This window comes from Salmo salar, chromosome 06, assembly GCF_965601325.2.
Source record: "Salmo salar chromosome 06, fSalSal1, whole genome shotgun sequence".
In the NCBI taxonomy this organism is placed as follows: Eukaryota; Metazoa; Chordata; class Actinopteri; order Salmoniformes; family Salmonidae; genus Salmo; species Salmo salar.
Window position 1 is genome coordinate 42,157,950 of NC_138296.1, and position 19,651 is coordinate 42,177,600.

A 19,651-nucleotide genomic window follows, 5' to 3' on the forward strand; every position below is an offset into this window, starting at 1 on the left:
AGCCGTTACAATAACATCTAGATTACACATCAAGGTCGTCAAACTAGTCTCCAGCCTCTAAAAGTTACTTCTCTTCTAATGGCTTCCCAAAATAGTCAGACAGTTTCATTGCATCTGATGCTTGATAGACAAAATAGTGATAACTTGCAAACACTGAGGTTGAATTTCTAAAGAAAAGGGGTAGGCCTACTTCCTTATTGCACTGTTTATTGAAACAAGTACATTGCAGCTTCCATGGAAATACACACCCAAAGTAGAGCCAGCCTCTGATGTCATAGATGTGTTGCGAATCAGGTTAAACAAAAAAATTGGCTTGGTTTAGGGTTATTTTCTGAGGATGAAGTTCATGTTTTGTAGTGTTTATTGTAGAAAACATAAACACTTTTTCCCCTTCAAAGCTCTTCGCTTAACTAGTGAAGCTTGAGTAAAGATTACCTGACTAGTGACACACATAGCGATGGTTTATCATGCAGAAACTTGTGAGGCGTTTGCCACAGTTTAATAACCATCAATAATAGTATATGGTTGGAATGACTGAGGCATTCAGCATAATTTCTTTCACAGTATTGTGGTGGTTTTGTGACAGGCTGGTTTTGAACAAAGGCCAAGATAGAAGTGTAGAGACACCGGAGGGGATTGTGAAAGGCCATTTTCACAGAGCCACAGGTCTGCTATGCCAACTTGTCACGCTTATATTGAGCAAGAATGCAGGAATGCATGGTGGCATTCATAGCTATGTCATACTTCAAATGCTTTGGACAGGCAATGCAAGTGATGGAAATTACTTTTCACAGGCTTCATTGCAAAATTGAATTTTGTTGAGGATAAAAAGGCAGCTCAAAGGTTGTCTTGAAAATGTGTCATGGGCACCACTTTCTGTCATTGTCATTTAATAGCTCAAATACCTATGTACTTCTCTGCGTTGCAGGTATGTTAAGCGTCGGTCCAGTTAGTGTTAGAAATACCAGGTGAGCACTTGTAGATTCCAGTAGCTAATGTACATTTCAGGACTTATACCACACATTCTTCTTTATGTTTGTATGCAAAGGATCAAGTTGCACAATTGACTAGGAAATAGCACAAAGGAAGAACACTTTAGAATTCTGATTATAATGCAATCAATACTCAATTACCTGTGAAGTACTGTGGGACCTCTGGTGCCCTCACTGGTCCAACGCTTCTCTAAGGCTCCTCATCCACCTCTATGATTTATGGGCCCTGCTCTTGAACCTTGCTTTGAAAACAAATGAACTGCAGTGATCAACATTAAAATGTCCTTTTTAGAGGGAGAAAATATACATCACTTTTATGGGGTACTAACAATTAAATCACTTTTAGCTTTCTATCTAAATTGTTGCAAGTGTAATAAAATGGTTGACATAGATGCATTTTAAGGTGAGCATTTGTAATGGAACATATTTTAGGCTGAAAGTCTGCATCACCTTTAGCAATATGTACCCAGTGGTGTAAAGTACTACTTTAGTAGTTTTTTGAGGTATCTGTAGTTTACTATTTATATTTTACTATTTATACTTTACTATTTATATTTTTGTCAACTTTTACTTCTACTACACTACATTCCTAAAGAAAATAATGTACTTTCTACTCCATACATTTTCCCTGACACCCAAGAGTACATTTTGAATGCTTAGCAGGACAGGAAAATAGTCTAATTCACACACTTAAAGAGAAAATCCCTGGTCATCCCTACTGCATCTTATCTAGCGGACTCACTAAACACAAATGCTTTGTTTGTAAATTATGTCTGAGTGTTGGAATGTGCCCCTGGCTAACCGTAAAGTTGAAAACCGTGCTGTCTGGTTTGCTTAATATAAGGAATTTGAAATGGTTTATACTTTTATTTTTGATACCTAAATATATTTTAGCAATTACATTTACTTTTGGTGACTTTCACTTGAGTCATTTTATATTAAGGAATCTTTACTTTTACTCAAGTATGACAATTAGGTACTTTTTCCACCACTGTATGTACCACACATTTACTATGATGTACAGGACCAGAAAGGACTTGCAATAGAAAACAGCACACCCAACCTATTGCCATGGTAGGAAAAAAAGAGAAGTGCATTAAAATGCGGATGCTAATGTCTCTGCTTGGACTGAGTTAACATATCGGTTTCCTGCATCTAAGAAAAGGAGAACCGCAACAGTATAGGTGCTACCTGACAGTCTTTAGAAAGGAATAGTTGTAATAGGAGTTGAATTAGAGTGCTTTTTATTGTATGATCAACATAACCGTGTTTCCTTCATTCTAATCTAAATTGAGGCCTACTGTGGTATTTTAGCACCATCTCCTGAGCATAATGTGTATTGCATGTTGATGTCCCACACAATAACCTCTGATATTGAATGTGCAATCTAGAACTTCAATTCCCAGTAAAAAAATCAATTGTTGCACTTGCCCAGTGACGTCTACCAACACTTTGGAAGACACAAACCAAGAAGAGGTACAAGTAAGCGCACTAGTTGATTTACATTTTTAAAATCTGATTGTGTTTGTACCTTCTCATTACCACAGAGGACAGGAACTCATATTGCAAATAGGTTACTTATACCTAATCTTTTTTTTGTTGAAGTTTACAATAGACATTCGCTTTATTTATAACAAATACAAACCACCAAAACATTAACAGGCACTTAGTATGCATGACTGACAACATATTGATATGTAAAATATAAAAAATGGAAGTAAAAGGATACCATAAATGTTAATGCTTATGGATGTATTTTCTAACTACTCTACTACATGCCATGGGTACAGAAAATAAGTTGTACAGTAATTGTATTATTATAAGGCAATATTGGTTTTTTTAAATCACTGGATAGCTCTTGTAAGCTTTGGCATGGTGGATGTTGAGAATTGTCATAGATTAGGTTGGAACAATTTTGTCTGTCTATACACATTTCAACACAGCATTACATTTTCCGGTATACATCAATATCGTTTCCCATACATAGCTAGCGTGTTTTTGTCACTAACAACATATTTTCTCAAACTGTAAGATCATTCAATAAGCCTCAATATGAACATTTCTTCTGTTTCGTATGCATCTTAAATTCTAACAAACATCTAAAAACAATTCCATCAAGTTACGAAATGTATGACGTATTATAACACAACCACAGAATTTGCAACAATGAGACTATCTTAAATAACAACCCTGAGAGCAACGCATAAAGACAGCTAATACATCATGTGAGTGGTTACGACATATTACACATACACAATCCTATTGTAAAAGTTTAAAAATTACATTTAATCATGATATAATTAGTGTGTTGTGCAAGATAAGTTAAAGCTAAGACCTTGAAGGTGCAAAGTATCTTTCCTGTTAAAAAACCTAAAAATGTAAGTCTGACACACATGACTGTGCCAGTGTTGAAATGACAGGTCCTAATACTCTTGTTGTAGGTCTACAGAGAAGTTCTGTATTCTTTCCACCATGAAGAAGCAGAGTGTTCCAGTGAAGCCCAGGATGACCATAATAAGCAGTTGCCATGTCAACAGCAAGTAGCCACTGTAGAAGAAGGCAACTGCTGCAAAAATGGACTGGCAAAGGAAAGAAGAAAACATTGAACATTGAAAGTAATACAAAGAGTTGACTTTGTGTTACTACTGTCACAGTAATGTCTGAATTGTATCTTAGATTGTGAGTTCTTACAGAATTCTAATGTAATAAACTAATGCATGTTTATGTGGCTAAATAGACCGACACAAGAAGGCCTTCAATCGTCCTTCCCTCTAGTTATTCTTACAGTATAACCACACAAGGGATACACTACCGGTCAAAAGTTTTAGAACACCTACTCATTCAAGGGTTTTTCTTTATTTTTACTGTTTTATATATTGTAGAATAATAGTGAAGACATCAAAACTATGAAATAACACATATGGAATCTTGTAGTTACCAAAAAAATGTTAAACAAATCTTAATATATTTTATATTTGAGATTCTTCAAATAGGCACCCTTTTCCTTGATGACAGCTTTGCACACTCTTGGCATTCTCTCAACCAGCTCACCTGGAATACTTTTCGAAAAGTCTTGAAGGAGTTCCCACATATGCTGAGCACTTGTTGGCTGCTTTTCCTTCATTCTGCGGGTTGACTCATCCCAAACCATCTCAATTGGATTGAGGTCAGGGGATTGTGGAGGTCAGGTCATCTAATGTAGCACTCCATCACTCTCCTTTTTGGTAGACTAGCACTTACACAGCCTGGAGGTGTGTTGGGTTATTGTCCTGTTGAAAAATCAATGACAGTCCCACTAAGCCCCAACCAGATGGGATGGCGTACCGCTGCAGAATGCTGTGGTAGCCATGCTGGTTAAGTGTACCTTGAATTCTAAATAAATCACGGACAGTGTCACCAGCAAAGCACCCCCAGACCATAACACTTCCTCCTCCATGCTTTACGATGGGAAATACACATGCGGAGATCATCCGTTCACCCACACCGCGTCTCACAAAGACACGCCTGTTGGAACCAAAAATCTACAATTTGGACTCCAGACCAAAGGACAAATTCCCACTGGTCTAATGTCCATTGCTCATGTTTCTTGGCCCAAGCAAGTCTCTTCTTCTTATTGGTGTCCATTAGTAGTGGTTTCTTTGCAGCAATTCGACCATGAAGGCCTGATTCACAAAGTCTCCTCTGAACTGTTGATGTTGAGGTGTCGGTTACTTGAACTCTGAAGAATTTATTTGGGCTGCAATTTCTGAGGCTGGTAATTCTAATGAACTTATTCTCTGCAGCAGAGGTAACTCTGGGTCTTCTGTTCCTTTGGCGGTCCTCATGAGAGCCAGTTTCATCATAGCACTTGATGGTTTTTGCAACTGCAGTGAAGCAACTTTCAAAGTACTTGAAATGTTCCGTATTGACTGAACTTCATGTCTTAAAGTAATGATGGACAGTTGTTTCTCTTTTGAGCTGTTCTTGCCATAATATGGATTTGGTCTTTTTTTAAATTGTATTTATTTATTTTGATTTCACCTTTATTTAACCAGGTTGAGAACAAGTTCTCTTTTACCAAATAGGGCTATCTTCTGTATACCCACTTACCTTGTCACAACACAAATGATTGGCTCAAACACATTAAGAAGGAAAGAAATTCCACAAATAACTTTTAAGAAGGCAAACCTGTTAATTGAAATGCATTCCAGGTGATTACCTCATGAAGCTGGTTGAGAGAATGCCAAGTGTGTGCGCAAAACTGTCATCACTGCAAAGGGTGGCTATTTGAAGAATCTGAAATATAAACTATATATTTTGATTTGTTTCACACTTTTTTGGTTACTACATGATTCCATGTGTTATTTCATAGTTTTGATGTCTTCACTATTATTCTACAATGTGGAAAATAGTAAAAATAAAGAAAAACCCTTGAATGAGTAGCTGTTCTAAAACTTTTGACCGGTAGTGTACATCAGCCTACGCATACCTAAACAACAGCCATAAGTTATTAATTAACTATACTGCAATGAACTACACCCAGCTCACCACTGAGTCAGTTGCTGGTACATATGTTTTAGTAAACGATCAGCTGTATAAAGCTCTCTCGGGGGTTACCTGGATGAATTTGAAGATGGCAAAAGCAGGCGCGCTTTGCTCAGCATAAACACGCCCCAAGATGCTGTACAGTTGAGTGTTGAAACAGCTGTCACCGAGTCCAAGCAGGAAACTACACAGCAATGCGATGGAGATACTAGGAAACAGATAGGAGACGCTCAACTGTGAGGGGGTTACAACAGGTCGTTTTCAACTGACATGATTTCTGATTAATATAAAAACAATATACAGCCCTGCTTTTATTGTTTTTTAAAACATTTATATTAAAACAATACCTTGGTGTCAGATATGGCTTGTTTAGTGTGCTAGTTTTTAAAACCACAGGGGCATCATCTGGGATGTTGAGGTAGATCAAGTAGAAAGCGACAAAATGGACGACCATCCCTAGGAAGACCACAGATGTCCGTCTGAATCGGTTGTTCTTACATACTAGTCCAAAGACGCCTCCACCTGACAAATCACATCAGATTACTGTCAAACTACTTCCTTGTTAGATAGTAACACCAACATAAGAGTGATGGGTAAAAGTTACACTGGGCAACACAAACCTACCAACTATCTCTCCAATCCCCACCACGATTCCGGAGATCCCAATCAAGCCTTTAGCTGCCGCTCCAAACTCTGTTGTTGCCCCGATACATGTCCCATACACACCACTGTAGAATGATAGCTCCAGACCTACGATGACAACACACTGCTAAAAACACTATTCCTCTGAGGGAAATGTCTGGACTTTTGGTTGTGCAGTACAATCTACTTACCACTGTATGCCATGCAACAGCTCAGGAGCAATATGGTTTTGGTTTTGAGCAGTTGCCGGATTGTCCCTGAAGAGAAGGAGACACACAAGGAATACCTTTGGATGACTAACAGGATAGTAAACAGTGAAACAACATAAACGAAGTAACAGAGGTGTCCTTAAACCCAAAGAAATAGATCAGTGATTGATTGTATAATAACAAATGTGCCTGTGAAGCTACATTAACTTACTGAATTCTGACTTTGCATCTTGTACTGCAGAGTTGGCTCTTTGCTTATACCTGCCAAACATTAAGATGGAAAATTATGAAATTAGCAAGACAAATACATGATTTATTTTCAATACTGTGATATTCAAATTCATAGCAGAATGAATAACCACCATTTAAAACAGAGACACCAACGCAGTGCCATGGATTCCCATCGGAATAAGGGTACAGTGAGAGAGTACTGTCAATAAATTAGAAAACTTACATCATGCGAGATGAGAGCAAAGGCTGGCCTTCCTCCTCATTGAGCATCTCCTCCTCTGTTGGAAGAGTCTTTCTCAGAGCCAGGAAGCTGAGTGTTCCCAGCACTGAGGTAACCAGCAGACCTATAAAGATAGTCTTTCTGCTCCTATCTGAGGGACATCAAGAACAAAGGAAACAGTGTCAAACAGATAACATACACCATTACTAAGTAGGGCGACAATTTTGGAAGGACATATGAGTCATATCCAAAATGAAAACAAAGATGCAATTGCAATTTTCCATTAATGTTAGCTCTATTTTCTCTATATTTTCCCATTGGATGATCTTCACAGGCACATACCTGATATTTCTGTCCTTCCATTCCAATCAAAATAAATGTAAAGATTGCCAAATAACATGCTGAAAAAGAAAACAATGTGTTACAATTACACCTTCTGCTCTAGGCCACCAAATAATGGAAATGACTGCCATTATTATATAGCCTACCATTAATATATACTATTAATATACCTGCACTGTAAAAGGGCCCAAAACATCCCTGTGTTTCTATTGATGGTGGAAGCATCAGAGTTCTCCACAAGGAAGTGTCCTTGGGCTGTCCAAAGCACTGATGAAAGGGATACAAAGAGTGTGTGAGTGAGAGAGGCTGATTAGGAACTGCAGGTGTAATGAATAGAGATGGTTGCTATTTAATGACATTTGAATAGATCAAAATGCATTATCGGGGAACTATTCAGGGAAAATGTGTCCATTTTATTTAGCACAAACTAACATCAAACAATTCAGTTCATCTGCCCTAAGAATTCTCATTTAGCTCTCCCATTTGTAAAATGTTTGCTTTGCTTGCGATCAGAGATAATGAACATAACCCCCAGCATTTCCCTTTTATGTAAATCATTAACAAGCTCCATTTCAGACATCATAACCATGGTAACCTTTGTCCAATGCTCAGCAACTGACAAGACAGACTCAATACTCTTTACCATGCATACAGGACATATGCTTCTTCTTGATTTGATCTTCCGTACCCATATTGATAACTGTTTATAATACTGTGTAATTACTATGGCATTTGATCTTCTTACAATTTTCAAATCATTAATCCGACAGCAAAAAAAATGGGTAAACTCAGTTTACAAATTTGTTAGGAATGAATGGCATGCATAAGAGAATAGCAGACTCCAGAGGCATGGAGAGAATTTTGGATTGGATTAGGCATATGCACAAAGAGGTGAAACATACACTACGTGACCAAAAGTATGTAGACACCTGCTCGTTGAACATTTCATTCCAAAATCATGGGCATTAATACGGAGTTGGTCCTTCCTTTGCAGCTATAACAGCCTCCACTCACTAACAGCCTCCACTCAGGGAAGGCTTTCCACTAGATGTTGAGACATTGCTGCGGGGACTTGCTTCCATTCAGCCACAAGAGCATTAGTGAGGTTGGGCGCGATTAGGCCTGGCTAACAGTCAGCATTCCAATTCCTCCCAAAGGTGTTCGTTGCAGTTGAGGTCAGGGCTCTGTGCAGGCCAGTCAAGTTCTTCCACACCGATCTCAACAAACCATTTCTGTATGGACCTCGCTTTGTGCACAGGGGCATTGTCATGCTGAATTAGGAAAGTACCTTCCCCAAACTGTTGCCACAAAGTTGGAAGCACAGAATTGTCTAGAATGTCATTGTATGATGTAGCGTTAAGAATTCTCTTCAAGTAAATGGTCTAGCCAGAACCATGAAAAACAGCCCCAGACCATTATTCCTCCTCCACCAAACTTTGCACTATGCATTCGGGCAGGTAGTGTTCTCTCGGCATCCGCCAAACCCAGATTCGTCCGTCAGACTGTCATATGGTGATGCGTGATTAATCACTCCAGAGAACTCGTTTCCACTGCTTTCCACTGCTGTCCAATGGCAGTGAGCTTTACACCACTCCAGCCGACACTTGGCATTGCACATGGTGATCTTAGGCTTGTGTGTGGCTGCTCGGCCATGGAAACCCATTTCATGAAGCTCCCGAAAGAGCAGTTCTTGTGCTGATGTTGCAACCAGAGTTTGGAAGTCGGTAGTGAGTGTTTCAAGCAAGGATGATTTTTACGCACTACGTGCTTCAGCACTCGGCAGTCCCGTTCTGTGAGCTTGTGTGCCCTACCACTTTGCGGCTGAGCCGTTGTTTCTCGTAGACGTTTCCACTTCAGAATAACAGCACTTACAGGGCAGAAATTTGAAGAACTAACTTGTTGGAAAGGTGGCATCCTATGACGGTGCCATGTTGAGTCACTGAGCTCTTCAGTAATGCGATTCTATTGACAATGTGTCTCTATGGAGACTGCATGGCTGTGTGCTCGATTTTATACACCTGTCAGCAACGGGTGTGGCTGAAATAGACTGATCTACTAATTTGAAGGGGTTTCCAAATACAGTCCTTTGTATATATAGTGTATATGACTTTATACCAAACTAGCATGTAAATCATGAGAGTTCAATGTAAAAACATATCTGTACCAATATGTAATGATGTGAATGATTCTGTAGTCGGGGAATGTTAACCAGATACCAGAGGGAACAAAGGAGAGATCCCATGAAACCGGACTTACTGGCTGCTCCTATGCCGATTAGTACTGAGGTGAAGTAAAAGGACCATGTTGATGGGGTGATGAATACAGCTACGTAACCACTATGAAAAAGAATGGAACCATAACAAACAACAGCACATGACCTTGTTATAACTAGACAACTACTTCAGACAGAAATGTCAATCAACTACTCATCTGCAAATAGGGGGGGGGGGGGTAATTCCTTTAGAATTCTTGATACTCACCTGTAAAGAATTCCACTGAAAAACATTGTAAACTGTGGTCCAATTATTGCAACAACAGTTGGAGCTAACAAATTTGAAAACGAAAAAATTCCATAGATGATTCCAAGGCTGTTGTACAAGGAGAGAAAGAAAACAGTACAGAAGGAAAAAGTTTACTATCTGGTATAAGGGTCAATGATTCTGAAAGACGCACATTATCTCCCCCACTCTTTTCGCTGGGATAATGTGGTTTTCAAATATTTAGCCAATGGTAACACCATCCAACTCACCTGTGATAACCACTTCCAGTGAAGGTATCATTGTCCAGGCCTTTAACTATGGTTTGCTATAAAATAGAGGAGAAATGGGATATTAATATGAGCATTTGAACATAGAAAATATGTTCTCAAAAATTGCTGCCACCACTACCAATGTGCCCTGTAGATATTGACCTTTACATTTATTAACTTGAGTAATTCCTTTGCCATGACAATCTATTGACTGATGAAGAAATTGGAAACACAAGATGCGCCTGGCCCAGGACTCCTCCAACAATGCACCACTGACATGGCTACTGAGGACGTCATGTGAGCTGGAAAATGCACAGGAAAATAAACTGATGCAATTTATCATGGGGTAAAAGTCCTTAAACTTGAGAGTCAAAGGCAATGGACTTGAAAAAAGCAAAGCATAACTGCAAAATGACAACAATTCCAATCAAATTTTAGTGGTCGCATTCCCATATTTAGCAGATGTTATTGTGGGTGTAGCGAAATGCTTGCGTTCCTAGCTCCAGCATTGCAGTAATAACTAACATTTCACAACAATACACACAGATCTAAAAGTAAAAGAATGGGATTAAGACATATATAAATATTGATGTATCATGAATGATAAACAATTATGACATGTCTAATGTAACCAGTTTTTTTTTATATCAAACAGCTACCAACTTTAGATAGCAGTTATCAATGGGTAACTAGTCTCAAGCCCATAGTCTCAAGTTAAATTGACTACTTAGCAAACAAAACAACTGATCAGTCAATATATTACAAACATGTCAAATGACAACAGATATTATATTTCTGATTTATTATGAGTATGTAGCCTACATGACATGTAATTTGAAGGGGAGAGGTCAAACAGCTGTCAATTTCAGATAAATTAGCTAGCTCGGGTAGTTGCTAGTATCTGTAATATTATTTTGTAGGTGTGAATTTTCTCCAGTGATATTGACTCTAGCAAACAAAACAAATTACCAGTCAATATAGTTTGCCTAAGTAACGACTTCAGCTAAGGTCACACAAGTGAAAGTGTGTTCTTTGACTTACTTCAATGTTTCCACAGGTGGTGAAGGCAGTGAAAATGAACAGAAATCCTAGTCCCAGAATGACAACGTTGTAAATCCTGAGGTCTGCCATGATTATATTATTCTTGCACCACCTCTTGGTAGATGTCCCAGGTCGCTACACAGCACTCAATGCAATGAGATAAGATTATTCCAACAGTTACACTTCTTGCGTCGACCAGACATTTCTGAGATGGCTAAGCAAATACAAAAAGCATAGAATATAGCTAGAGACCCCCACGCCTTTGTTGGACAAGCACTTTTCGGCTACTCTTCTTCAAAAGTCCATATGGTAACTTTTCTTCCGCACGCTCTCTCTGTCAATAAGTTATCAGCACGAGCCAATTCAACGTAACCCTACTATTAGCACATTTGGTAGATTGTTGTAGTTAGTAGGCTATGTATCTAATAGCTAGCGAGCAAAGTTTCTCGTGACAGCATACAATACGACCAAGCTTTATGTCGTTGTTGTGAGGGGGGGGGGGGGGGGGCAATGACTTTCATTAGAAACCAAGCATACAGTTGAGATTTATCAAACGCTTTACAGGCAATGGAAGCCCCGTAGGACCAATACACGTCAGCGCGTACGTTTCCCAGCAGTCTCACTTCATATTGTACACAATCATCATGGCGACCCAGGATGGTAGGTTTTGAAAAAAATATAATGCTATGCTTTCCCACATATCTATGCGGTGCAATTTAGCAATTTTCAATTCATTAATTTAGGCATTTAATTGTATTTCTGGCGTTGATGCAAATTCAACATGTCAATGGGATTTAAAATCATATTTTCTTCATAATCCAATGTTCGCCCGGTTATCCTGGTCACTGGCTAGCTGTTAGCCAACCATATTTAGCTAGCTAACGTTAGCTCTTTCGATTTTGTTACATAGCCAAAATAACTAGAGCTACTGTTACATAAGTTGTAATTTGATTCTAGAAACCTAGGGCAAATGTAATAATTGTAGCTATCACTATGTTATTTTGTAGCTATCGACATTAGCTATATTAGGCATTTATAAGCTAGCAAGTTATATTAAATAGCTACCCAACTATCTGACTGCAAATGTAGCTTGGATGTGTCAGCTAACTTAGCTAGCTAGCATGACTAGGTAGCTAGCAAGTTAGCGCTATTTGCAAATAAGCTACAGTAGCTCGCTAACAGCCACGTGAGATGTCAGACTTAGCTAACGTGGCTAAACGACCCACAGAATACCAAATAGGTCAACCAGCCAGTTGCTTGCAGCTGCTTTGTCATAACAAACGAACTGCATGATGCCATACTTGCTAGTTATTACTTGGCTGAGAAGACTTAATGTGACAAACTATTCCCAGACATTGAGTTTTGACCAACTCTATGGCTTTGACATAGCTGTGCCTGGCTGAGAATTCTTGTGGAGTTGAGAATTCTCAGTTAAGCTATGCCTTTCATAATCCTTTCATAGGAAGTGAAGAAGTCGTAATGGAAACTGAAGCCACGTTGAAAGAGCCACAACCACTGTGTGAAAATGTTGGCAAAGGGAATGCTGAAGTATTGGAAACTGTGTCTCGGACAGATAATGCCGGGGAAAGCTCTTCAACTCAGGACCCTACTGTCAGCAATGGAGATGACAGTGATGAAGGAAAGGAGATGGTGGATCTAAAGATTATTTGGAACAAGAATAAGTATGATCTCAAAATTCCGTTAGATGGCACTGGAGCCAAACTGAAAGAGCGAATCCATTCACTCACTGGTAAGTAGTTGTTTAGGCTTGCGTACTAACTACTTGGATATGTATAACAGTCACAGAGTTGATTAATGTCTCTCAACCACTCTCTTTTTCTCTCTCTGTTAATAGGTCTTCCACCTGCTATGCAGAAAGTGATGTACAAAGGCCTGCTACCAGAAGATAAGACGCTACGTGAAATTAAAGTTACAAATGGTGCAAAGATAATGGTGGTTGGATCTACAATAAATGATGTACTAGCTGTAAATACTCCAAAAGAGGTTATTCAGCAGGAAGTTAAAGCTGAAGAAAACAAAAAGGAACCTTTGTGTCGGCAAAAAGTAGGACTTTTCAACGTCTTTTGAGTTCCATATTTGTAAATAAACAACTTATTTGAACAAGGTATAGTCACAGGTTATGATATTTTTTATTCAACTGTGAACTTAAAATAATAATGTATTGAATTTCAGCAACACAGAAAGGTGTTGGACAAAGGCAAACCAGAGGACATAATGCCATCTGTTAAAGGATCAAAGGTGAGTATTTTCAACAAAACCCTAATGATGGTTGGGAAAGTATGCTTTTAATGGTTGTTTTACACTGAGTATACCAAGCATTAGGAACACCTTCCTAATGTTGTTGCAGCCCCCGTCCCTTGCCCCCAGAACACCCTCAATTCCTTGGGGAATGGACTCTCAAGGTGTCCACAGGGATGCTGGCCCATGTTGACTCCAATGATTCCCACAGTTGTCAAGTTGGTTGGATGTCCTTTGGGTAGTGGAATATTCTTGATACACACGGGAAACTGAGTGTGAAAAACCCAGCAGCGTTGCAGTTCTTTACACAAACCGGTGCGCCTGGCACCTACTACCATACCCCATTCAAAGGCACTTCAATCTTTTGTCTTGCCTATTCACCCTCTGAATGGCACACACACAATCCATTTCTCAATTGTCTCAAGACATAAAAATCCTTCTTTAACCTGTCCTCCCTTTCATCTACACTGAATTTAAGTAGATTTAACAAGTGACATCATTAAGGGATCTTAGCTTTCACCTGGTCATTATATGTCATGGAAAAAGCAGGTGTTCCTAATGTTTTGTATACTCAGTGTATATTGCCCTGTTTATGTATTTTTCTCACAGATATTTCCACTGGAACACTATCACGGTCAGGAGCTTGGAGATGGGTCATTGTGAATTACTTCCTTGTTCTTCCACTAATGATCAGCAAGTGATCTCTCATTTGTTACACAGGAACGCTTACCAACAGTGCCTCTAGCCGGAATGTACAACAAATCTGGTGGAAAAGTTCGTCTCACCTTCAAACTGGAACAAGATCAACTGTGGATTGGAACTAAAGGTGAGCTGACCCCCTGGTTTGGTTGGATTGTGTATAAGGAAAACGTGTTATGGCAATCACCCTTATCTGTGTATATTCTCTCCTACAGAGAGGACAGAGAAAATCCCAATGGGCTCCATCAAACATGTGGTGACTGAACCCATTGAAGGCCATGAGGATTATCACATGATGGTAACACGTTTCCTTACTACAAACTGCACAAGCCAGATTGGCAGTTGATGTAATGTATGTTTTTTTTTCCATAAACACATACATTAATTTGTCAAAAGTAGCTATCTTACTCTCATTTATGGTGCAATTAATTTTCTGTCATTCACTTTCCTAGGCGTTTCAGTTGGGTCCAACAGAAGCCTCTCAGTATTGGGTCTACTGGGTGCCAGTTCAGTTTGTTGATGCAATCAAAGACACAGTCCTTGGAAAGTGGCAGTATTTCTAATGTTCCTCTATTATTGACATTGAAGAACTGTGATCTAGAACAGGAACATATGAAAATGAGGATCTGGAGACAACAAGGAGTCCTAAGGAACTTAACATTGAAGCATATTAGAGAAGAAAACTGAAGGATGCCTAAGGACTAATCATATTATTTGGGGTTTCAAGTGCACTATGAGGCAGCATCATATTCCTCAGCCCAGTTCATCATTCATTTTTTTGCGCAAACCCAAGGGAAAACAATAAAACTAAATGTACATAGATTGCTGATGCATTTCTCAGTTATTCTTAAAGTAATAAAATGTGTTTTAAAAAAAACAAAAAGCTGCACTAGTATGGTAGCCTATGTTTATTTATTCTATGGATCAACATAAGCAAACTTGCCAAAGTTGAATACAGTTTCTAATGGTCTCAAGATATTGGTTTACCTGTAGTCATGATAAATGTTCACGTTAACAGAAATTATTGAAACATCTAATGGAATTTATGAAGATTCCCTCAGCAGAAATAGATCACTATATAACTTAAAGTAGTAAGCAACTTACTCATGTAAGTTTTGCTATTTACAATCATCATTTATAGTTGGGGGATTTCTGTTGATTATTTTAAAAGAAGGGTGGGCGCTGTGGTATGGTGTGGAATAGTCTCACAAATGATTCAGAACATGTTTCTATTCAGCATCAGGCCAGACATTGAGCATTACTGCAATCCAGTGTCATGCTATCATGAAGCCTCTGTCACATGCAAAGGGAATTAGTATAATCACATCGTTTAGATCAGGGATGGGCAACTGATGGGGGCCACAAAAAATCTGAACTCATGAGGGGCCGCAGTTGCTCATGAGTCCCCCCATCACCACATTAGCAGCCTCCCTCTTGACAGCGGATATGTCATTTTGCTTTAGAGTTTATTTAGTACAATTCTACACATTTTGCGATGGGGTATAGAGAAAGTGTTGCTGTTTTAAAGCAAGTTTGCTGTAATTCTACACATTTTGTCATGTTTCAGAGAGAAGATCTTGCAATTATATAACACATTTTATATAATTATACAGATTTTGCCCTGGGGCAAAGAGGAAAACTTGCTGTAATGTTCTGTAATTCTACACATTTGCCATAGGGTGGACAGAGATAAATGTTTTTAAAATGATATCTGAGTAAGACTGACTAACAAAATCAATGGGGGCCTCCCGGACGGTAAATCGACCATGATTACTAAGTTTAGATACTGTAGCTGGCCGCTAGACTAATTTACCAATCCAAAGATGTTTCGCTGAAATGGGCTATGTGAGTGACTATCAGTGACTGACATAACAAGAGAAAAACTGCTAATACTCAACCAAATTTTAAAATTGTACTTTGTGTATTCTACTATTCTAGCTTGCAACAGTAACTGAGACATCCACTGAATCAAAAATTAAAAATACATTTGATCCGAGGGCCCATCCCTGGTTTAGATGCACTATGATGTTCCTACAGGAGAGGGCCACAATGTCATACTTTTACATTTCTTGTTCATTGCAATATCAACTGCCATGGGTATAATTTTTCAGAAATGCAAAGGCCTTAATGTATTTATATACAGGTAAGAACTAGTAACTGCAACATTCATATACATTGTTTTATTAATTTAAAGTATTTAATAAGTATACAAACACTGAAAAGCATACAAAGTCCAAAGCCTAAAAATTTATTTTTTTCAAATCTGCAAAAAATGTACAGACACTTTAAAAGCAAATAACTGAAATAGGTTGTTTGGGACTGGCATTGTAGTGATATTAACTGGTTATACCTTTGCCACTAATAAGGTCATCAACTGAGCAGATATTGAACTAAATGTCAATTAAGCAACCAGCTCATAAGAACATATCAGTGTTGTCTGGCATTAAAATATATATCATATTGCAACCATCTCTTGGAGTAGTCAGAGAACCGTCAATTCAAACATTGTACTCGACATACAATTATGATGCGTATAATGATAATATTACAATGGTTACAGTTGTTATAATAATACTTCCGTTTCCAGTCTATGAATATAAAGTAATTTTTATTGACATCGACATGGCTAGAGAAAGACCTGACCCTTTAACCCAGGTGGCTCCAAGTTTCCAGTAAAGATCATCACCCTTTGGTATACTCTGTAATTTTAGTGACATTTTGCTGGCCTCTCAATGGGTTATTATTCATCCTTGGTTGTATCTCCTCAGACCTTATTAATATAAAAAATCACCTAAGTGGTCAACAAATGCAGTCCAGTAGTCTTACACATTTTTGTAATAATGGTTAAATCTGATTGCGCAAACAGCCCTCTCTTGTCAGTATATTTGCGACATCGTACACCCTGGTTTAATGGCTCTTTCAAACTACCAAACATTGTAATGTAGAATCTCTGAAACATGGTCAATGATGTTTTGTTATATTAGCTATACAGTAGTGAATAAATGATACTGAAAAAATATATCAACGCAACATGCAACAATTTCAAATATTTTACTGAGTTACAGGTTGAAATAAATTGAAATTGAAATTGAAATAAATTCATAGATTTCACATGACTGGGGAATACAGATATGCATCTGTTGGATGTCTTAAAGGCATGACTATGGGCCTCAAGATCTCGGCACAGTATCTCTGTGCATTCAAATTGCCATCAATAGAATGCAATTTGGTTTGTTGTCTGTAGCGTATGCCTGCCCGTACCATAACCCCACCGTCACCATGGGGCACTCTGTTCACAACATTGACATCCGCAAACCGCTCGCCAACACGACACCATACACGTCGTCTGCGGTTCTGAGGCCGGTTGGATGTACTGCAAAATTCTCTAAAACAATGTTGGAGGCGTCTTATGGTAGAGAAATGAACATACAATTCTCTGGCAACAGCTCTGGTGGACATTTCTGCAGTCAGCATGCCAATTCCATCCTCCCTCAAAACGTGAGACGTGTGGCATTGTATTGTGTAACAAAACTGCACATTTTACAGTGGGTTTTTAATGTCCCCAGCACAAGGTGCACTTGTGTAATGTTCATGCTGTTTAAACAGCTTCTTGATGTGCCACACCTGTCAGGTGGATTGATTATCTTGTCAAGAGAGAAATGCTTACTAACAGGGATGTAAACAAATACGTGCACAAAATTTGAGAGAAATACGCTTTTTGTGTGTATGGAAAATTTCGGAGATCTTTTATTTCAGCCCATGAAACATATGACCAACACTTTACATGTTGCGCTTATATTTTTGTTCAGTGTAGTTAAAAAATGGCCCCAAACCACTACAGGCAGCAGTGTTAGCAGCACGTATTCGACAGTCAATGGTTGCCTAACTAGTGTGTACCATAATCCATTATCAATAGTCTCCCTCTTTTTACAGGCCAAAGAGTACCATCCAATATGCCACGTTACAAACCTCGTATGTTGTCTAAGTGAGAGACTCTGTACCAGGTTTTTTTTAATGTGTTATGAGGAAAAAGCTACAACAATTTTGAGCATGTTGATTTTCCTCAGGTAAACCAATATTTTTTTTTTTACAAAGGAAATGTACTTCTGTTCGTGTTATTCATTTATGGTTACTACTTAAAGTATGTTGATTGAGCTTCACTGCTTGAAATGTAAAGGAATAAAAACGATAATTGTTTACATTTATGATGTTTTGTAATTCTTAGTTTAAAAATGGTCTAAGTGGGATGCCATTGGCTAGGGGCATTTCTTATGCCATGTCCTATAGAGATCATGCACACTGAAAGGTGATCTAATCAGTATTTCAAAAAGTTTATTGTAAGACTTTCACCACAAAGATACGCTTGTTCAAGTTAATATGAGACAGTAGAGCAGTGGCCTGGGTAACATCTAGACATAAAATATTTAAAAGTTTAACATTAGATGCAACGTCTTTTATAACAGGTTTTTGTTTGTCACTGGTTTCCACCCTAAAGAAGAATGTTGTTTAAGGACACGGTCGGGTCAGGAAGTGACCTCATGAAACATTCTTTCCATCTCGTTACCTGACAGGACACACCCTTGTTTCCTTTTCTTAACCAAAAAGAATGAAGATTTGATTTGATGATATGATCGACTACTGTAGCTACATCTGGCTTGACTAGTTTGAAAGGCACTATTATATACCAAATTGAATGCTCAAGTGTTTATTTTACAACACTCTTCTCAGACCACATACTTTCACATGATAAATGGAAACCAGCCAGCCCAATGTCTATTTTGTATGTAACTATGTTTCAGCATGAGGTGTTTTACCATTGCACATTTTGTTATGGAGACTGCACATACTCAATGATAGTTATAGTGTCATAGAAAGTATCCACCCTTCTTACCCAGTTGTCACATGTTCAGTGGCTTACAGCCTGGGCTTTCAATGCATTTCAATTATATACATTTCCCAATGAACTACTCAACCTAGAAATGATTGAAAATGTGTTGTTTTTTTAAACAAACTTGCATGGTAGTGGTTAATTCAGATTTTTACTTAATCATCACGTTCACCAGTCTCATTACAATAAGTAAATGTTTTTTTTGTGTTTAATAATCATTTCTAAGGAGACTGTAATGCATAACAACAACAAAAATGTTTTACGCATAACCTTGACTATCAGTGAGACAGTCTTGCATTTCTCATGAAGATTGTTATGAGATTATCACAATGTCCTAGACCTACACCAAGTAGCATGACCTCTCCTCCTAGATGCACATTTTCTGATAGCTTCATCAGAGACACCTTACCTAACCTAACCCACTTTTGTCTAAGGACGTAATCCTTCTCAACCAACAAACATACAGCAGTAGCCTATTGTATTTTGTGAATGTTGTCAACCATTTAAATCTATGTCAACCTTTTTAATGAATATCCTTCTAGCTTTTGGAACTGCCACCTTGACAGAATACACTTTTACTAATGTCTAGGTCCCTAGACTGATGTGTTGCGCATAACTTGAAATTCCAACAGTTAGAACATTGGAAGATGTTTGAGGCACGATATTGTGTAACCAAAGTGGTGACATTAATGACTATCTAGTCTAAATCGTTTTGCGATAAACATATTACTGTAAAATAGTGTAATCGTTCATCCCAATAAGGGTCTTAGTGCATATGTCCTATTCAAGCTCCATGGGTCCTAAATCATGTTCTCTGGTACTGTAACTTGAGTTTTAGTGTCACATTCTTGTGTG

General features: G+C 38.3%; 2 protein-coding genes across 3 annotated transcripts; one reads left to right on the plus strand and one right to left on the minus strand.

The window, feature by feature from the left end:
- Positions 1-2,219: 2,219 nt before the first annotated feature.
- LOC106607346 (UNC93-like protein MFSD11) lies at positions 2,220-11,446 on the minus strand. Its single transcript, XM_014204232.3, has 13 exons — positions 10,951-11,446; positions 9,910-9,965; positions 9,641-9,748; positions 9,417-9,496; positions 7,331-7,427; positions 7,161-7,219; positions 6,822-6,969; positions 6,579-6,628; positions 6,350-6,415; positions 6,141-6,266; positions 5,864-6,038; positions 5,589-5,724; positions 2,220-3,571 (listed from the first exon to the last, which is right to left on the minus strand). The coding sequence occupies exons 1-13, from the start codon at positions 11,038-11,040 to the stop codon at positions 3,416-3,418; spliced, it is 1,347 nt and encodes a 448-aa protein (XP_014059707.1). The 5' UTR covers positions 11,041-11,446; the 3' UTR covers positions 2,220-3,415.
- A 52-nt stretch (positions 11,447-11,498) lies between these two features.
- Positions 11,499-14,730, plus strand: LOC100194516 (protein LOC562437-like). Of its 2 annotated transcripts, XM_014203973.3 has the most exons (7): positions 11,499-11,610; positions 12,413-12,700; positions 12,806-13,014; positions 13,144-13,209; positions 13,930-14,035; positions 14,124-14,206; positions 14,361-14,730. In XM_014203973.3, exons 1-7 carry the CDS (start codon positions 11,595-11,597, stop codon positions 14,469-14,471), a joined length of 879 nt encoding a protein of 292 aa, XP_014059448.1. In that variant the 5' UTR covers positions 11,499-11,594; the 3' UTR covers positions 14,472-14,730. The 2 variants fall into 2 exon arrangements, with proteins under 2 accessions (XP_014059448.1, NP_001133074.1); NM_001139602.1 differs by lacking the exon at positions 11,499-11,610 and having other exon boundaries at positions 12,417-12,700; positions 14,361-14,715.
- Positions 14,731-19,651: the final 4,921 nt, after the last annotated feature.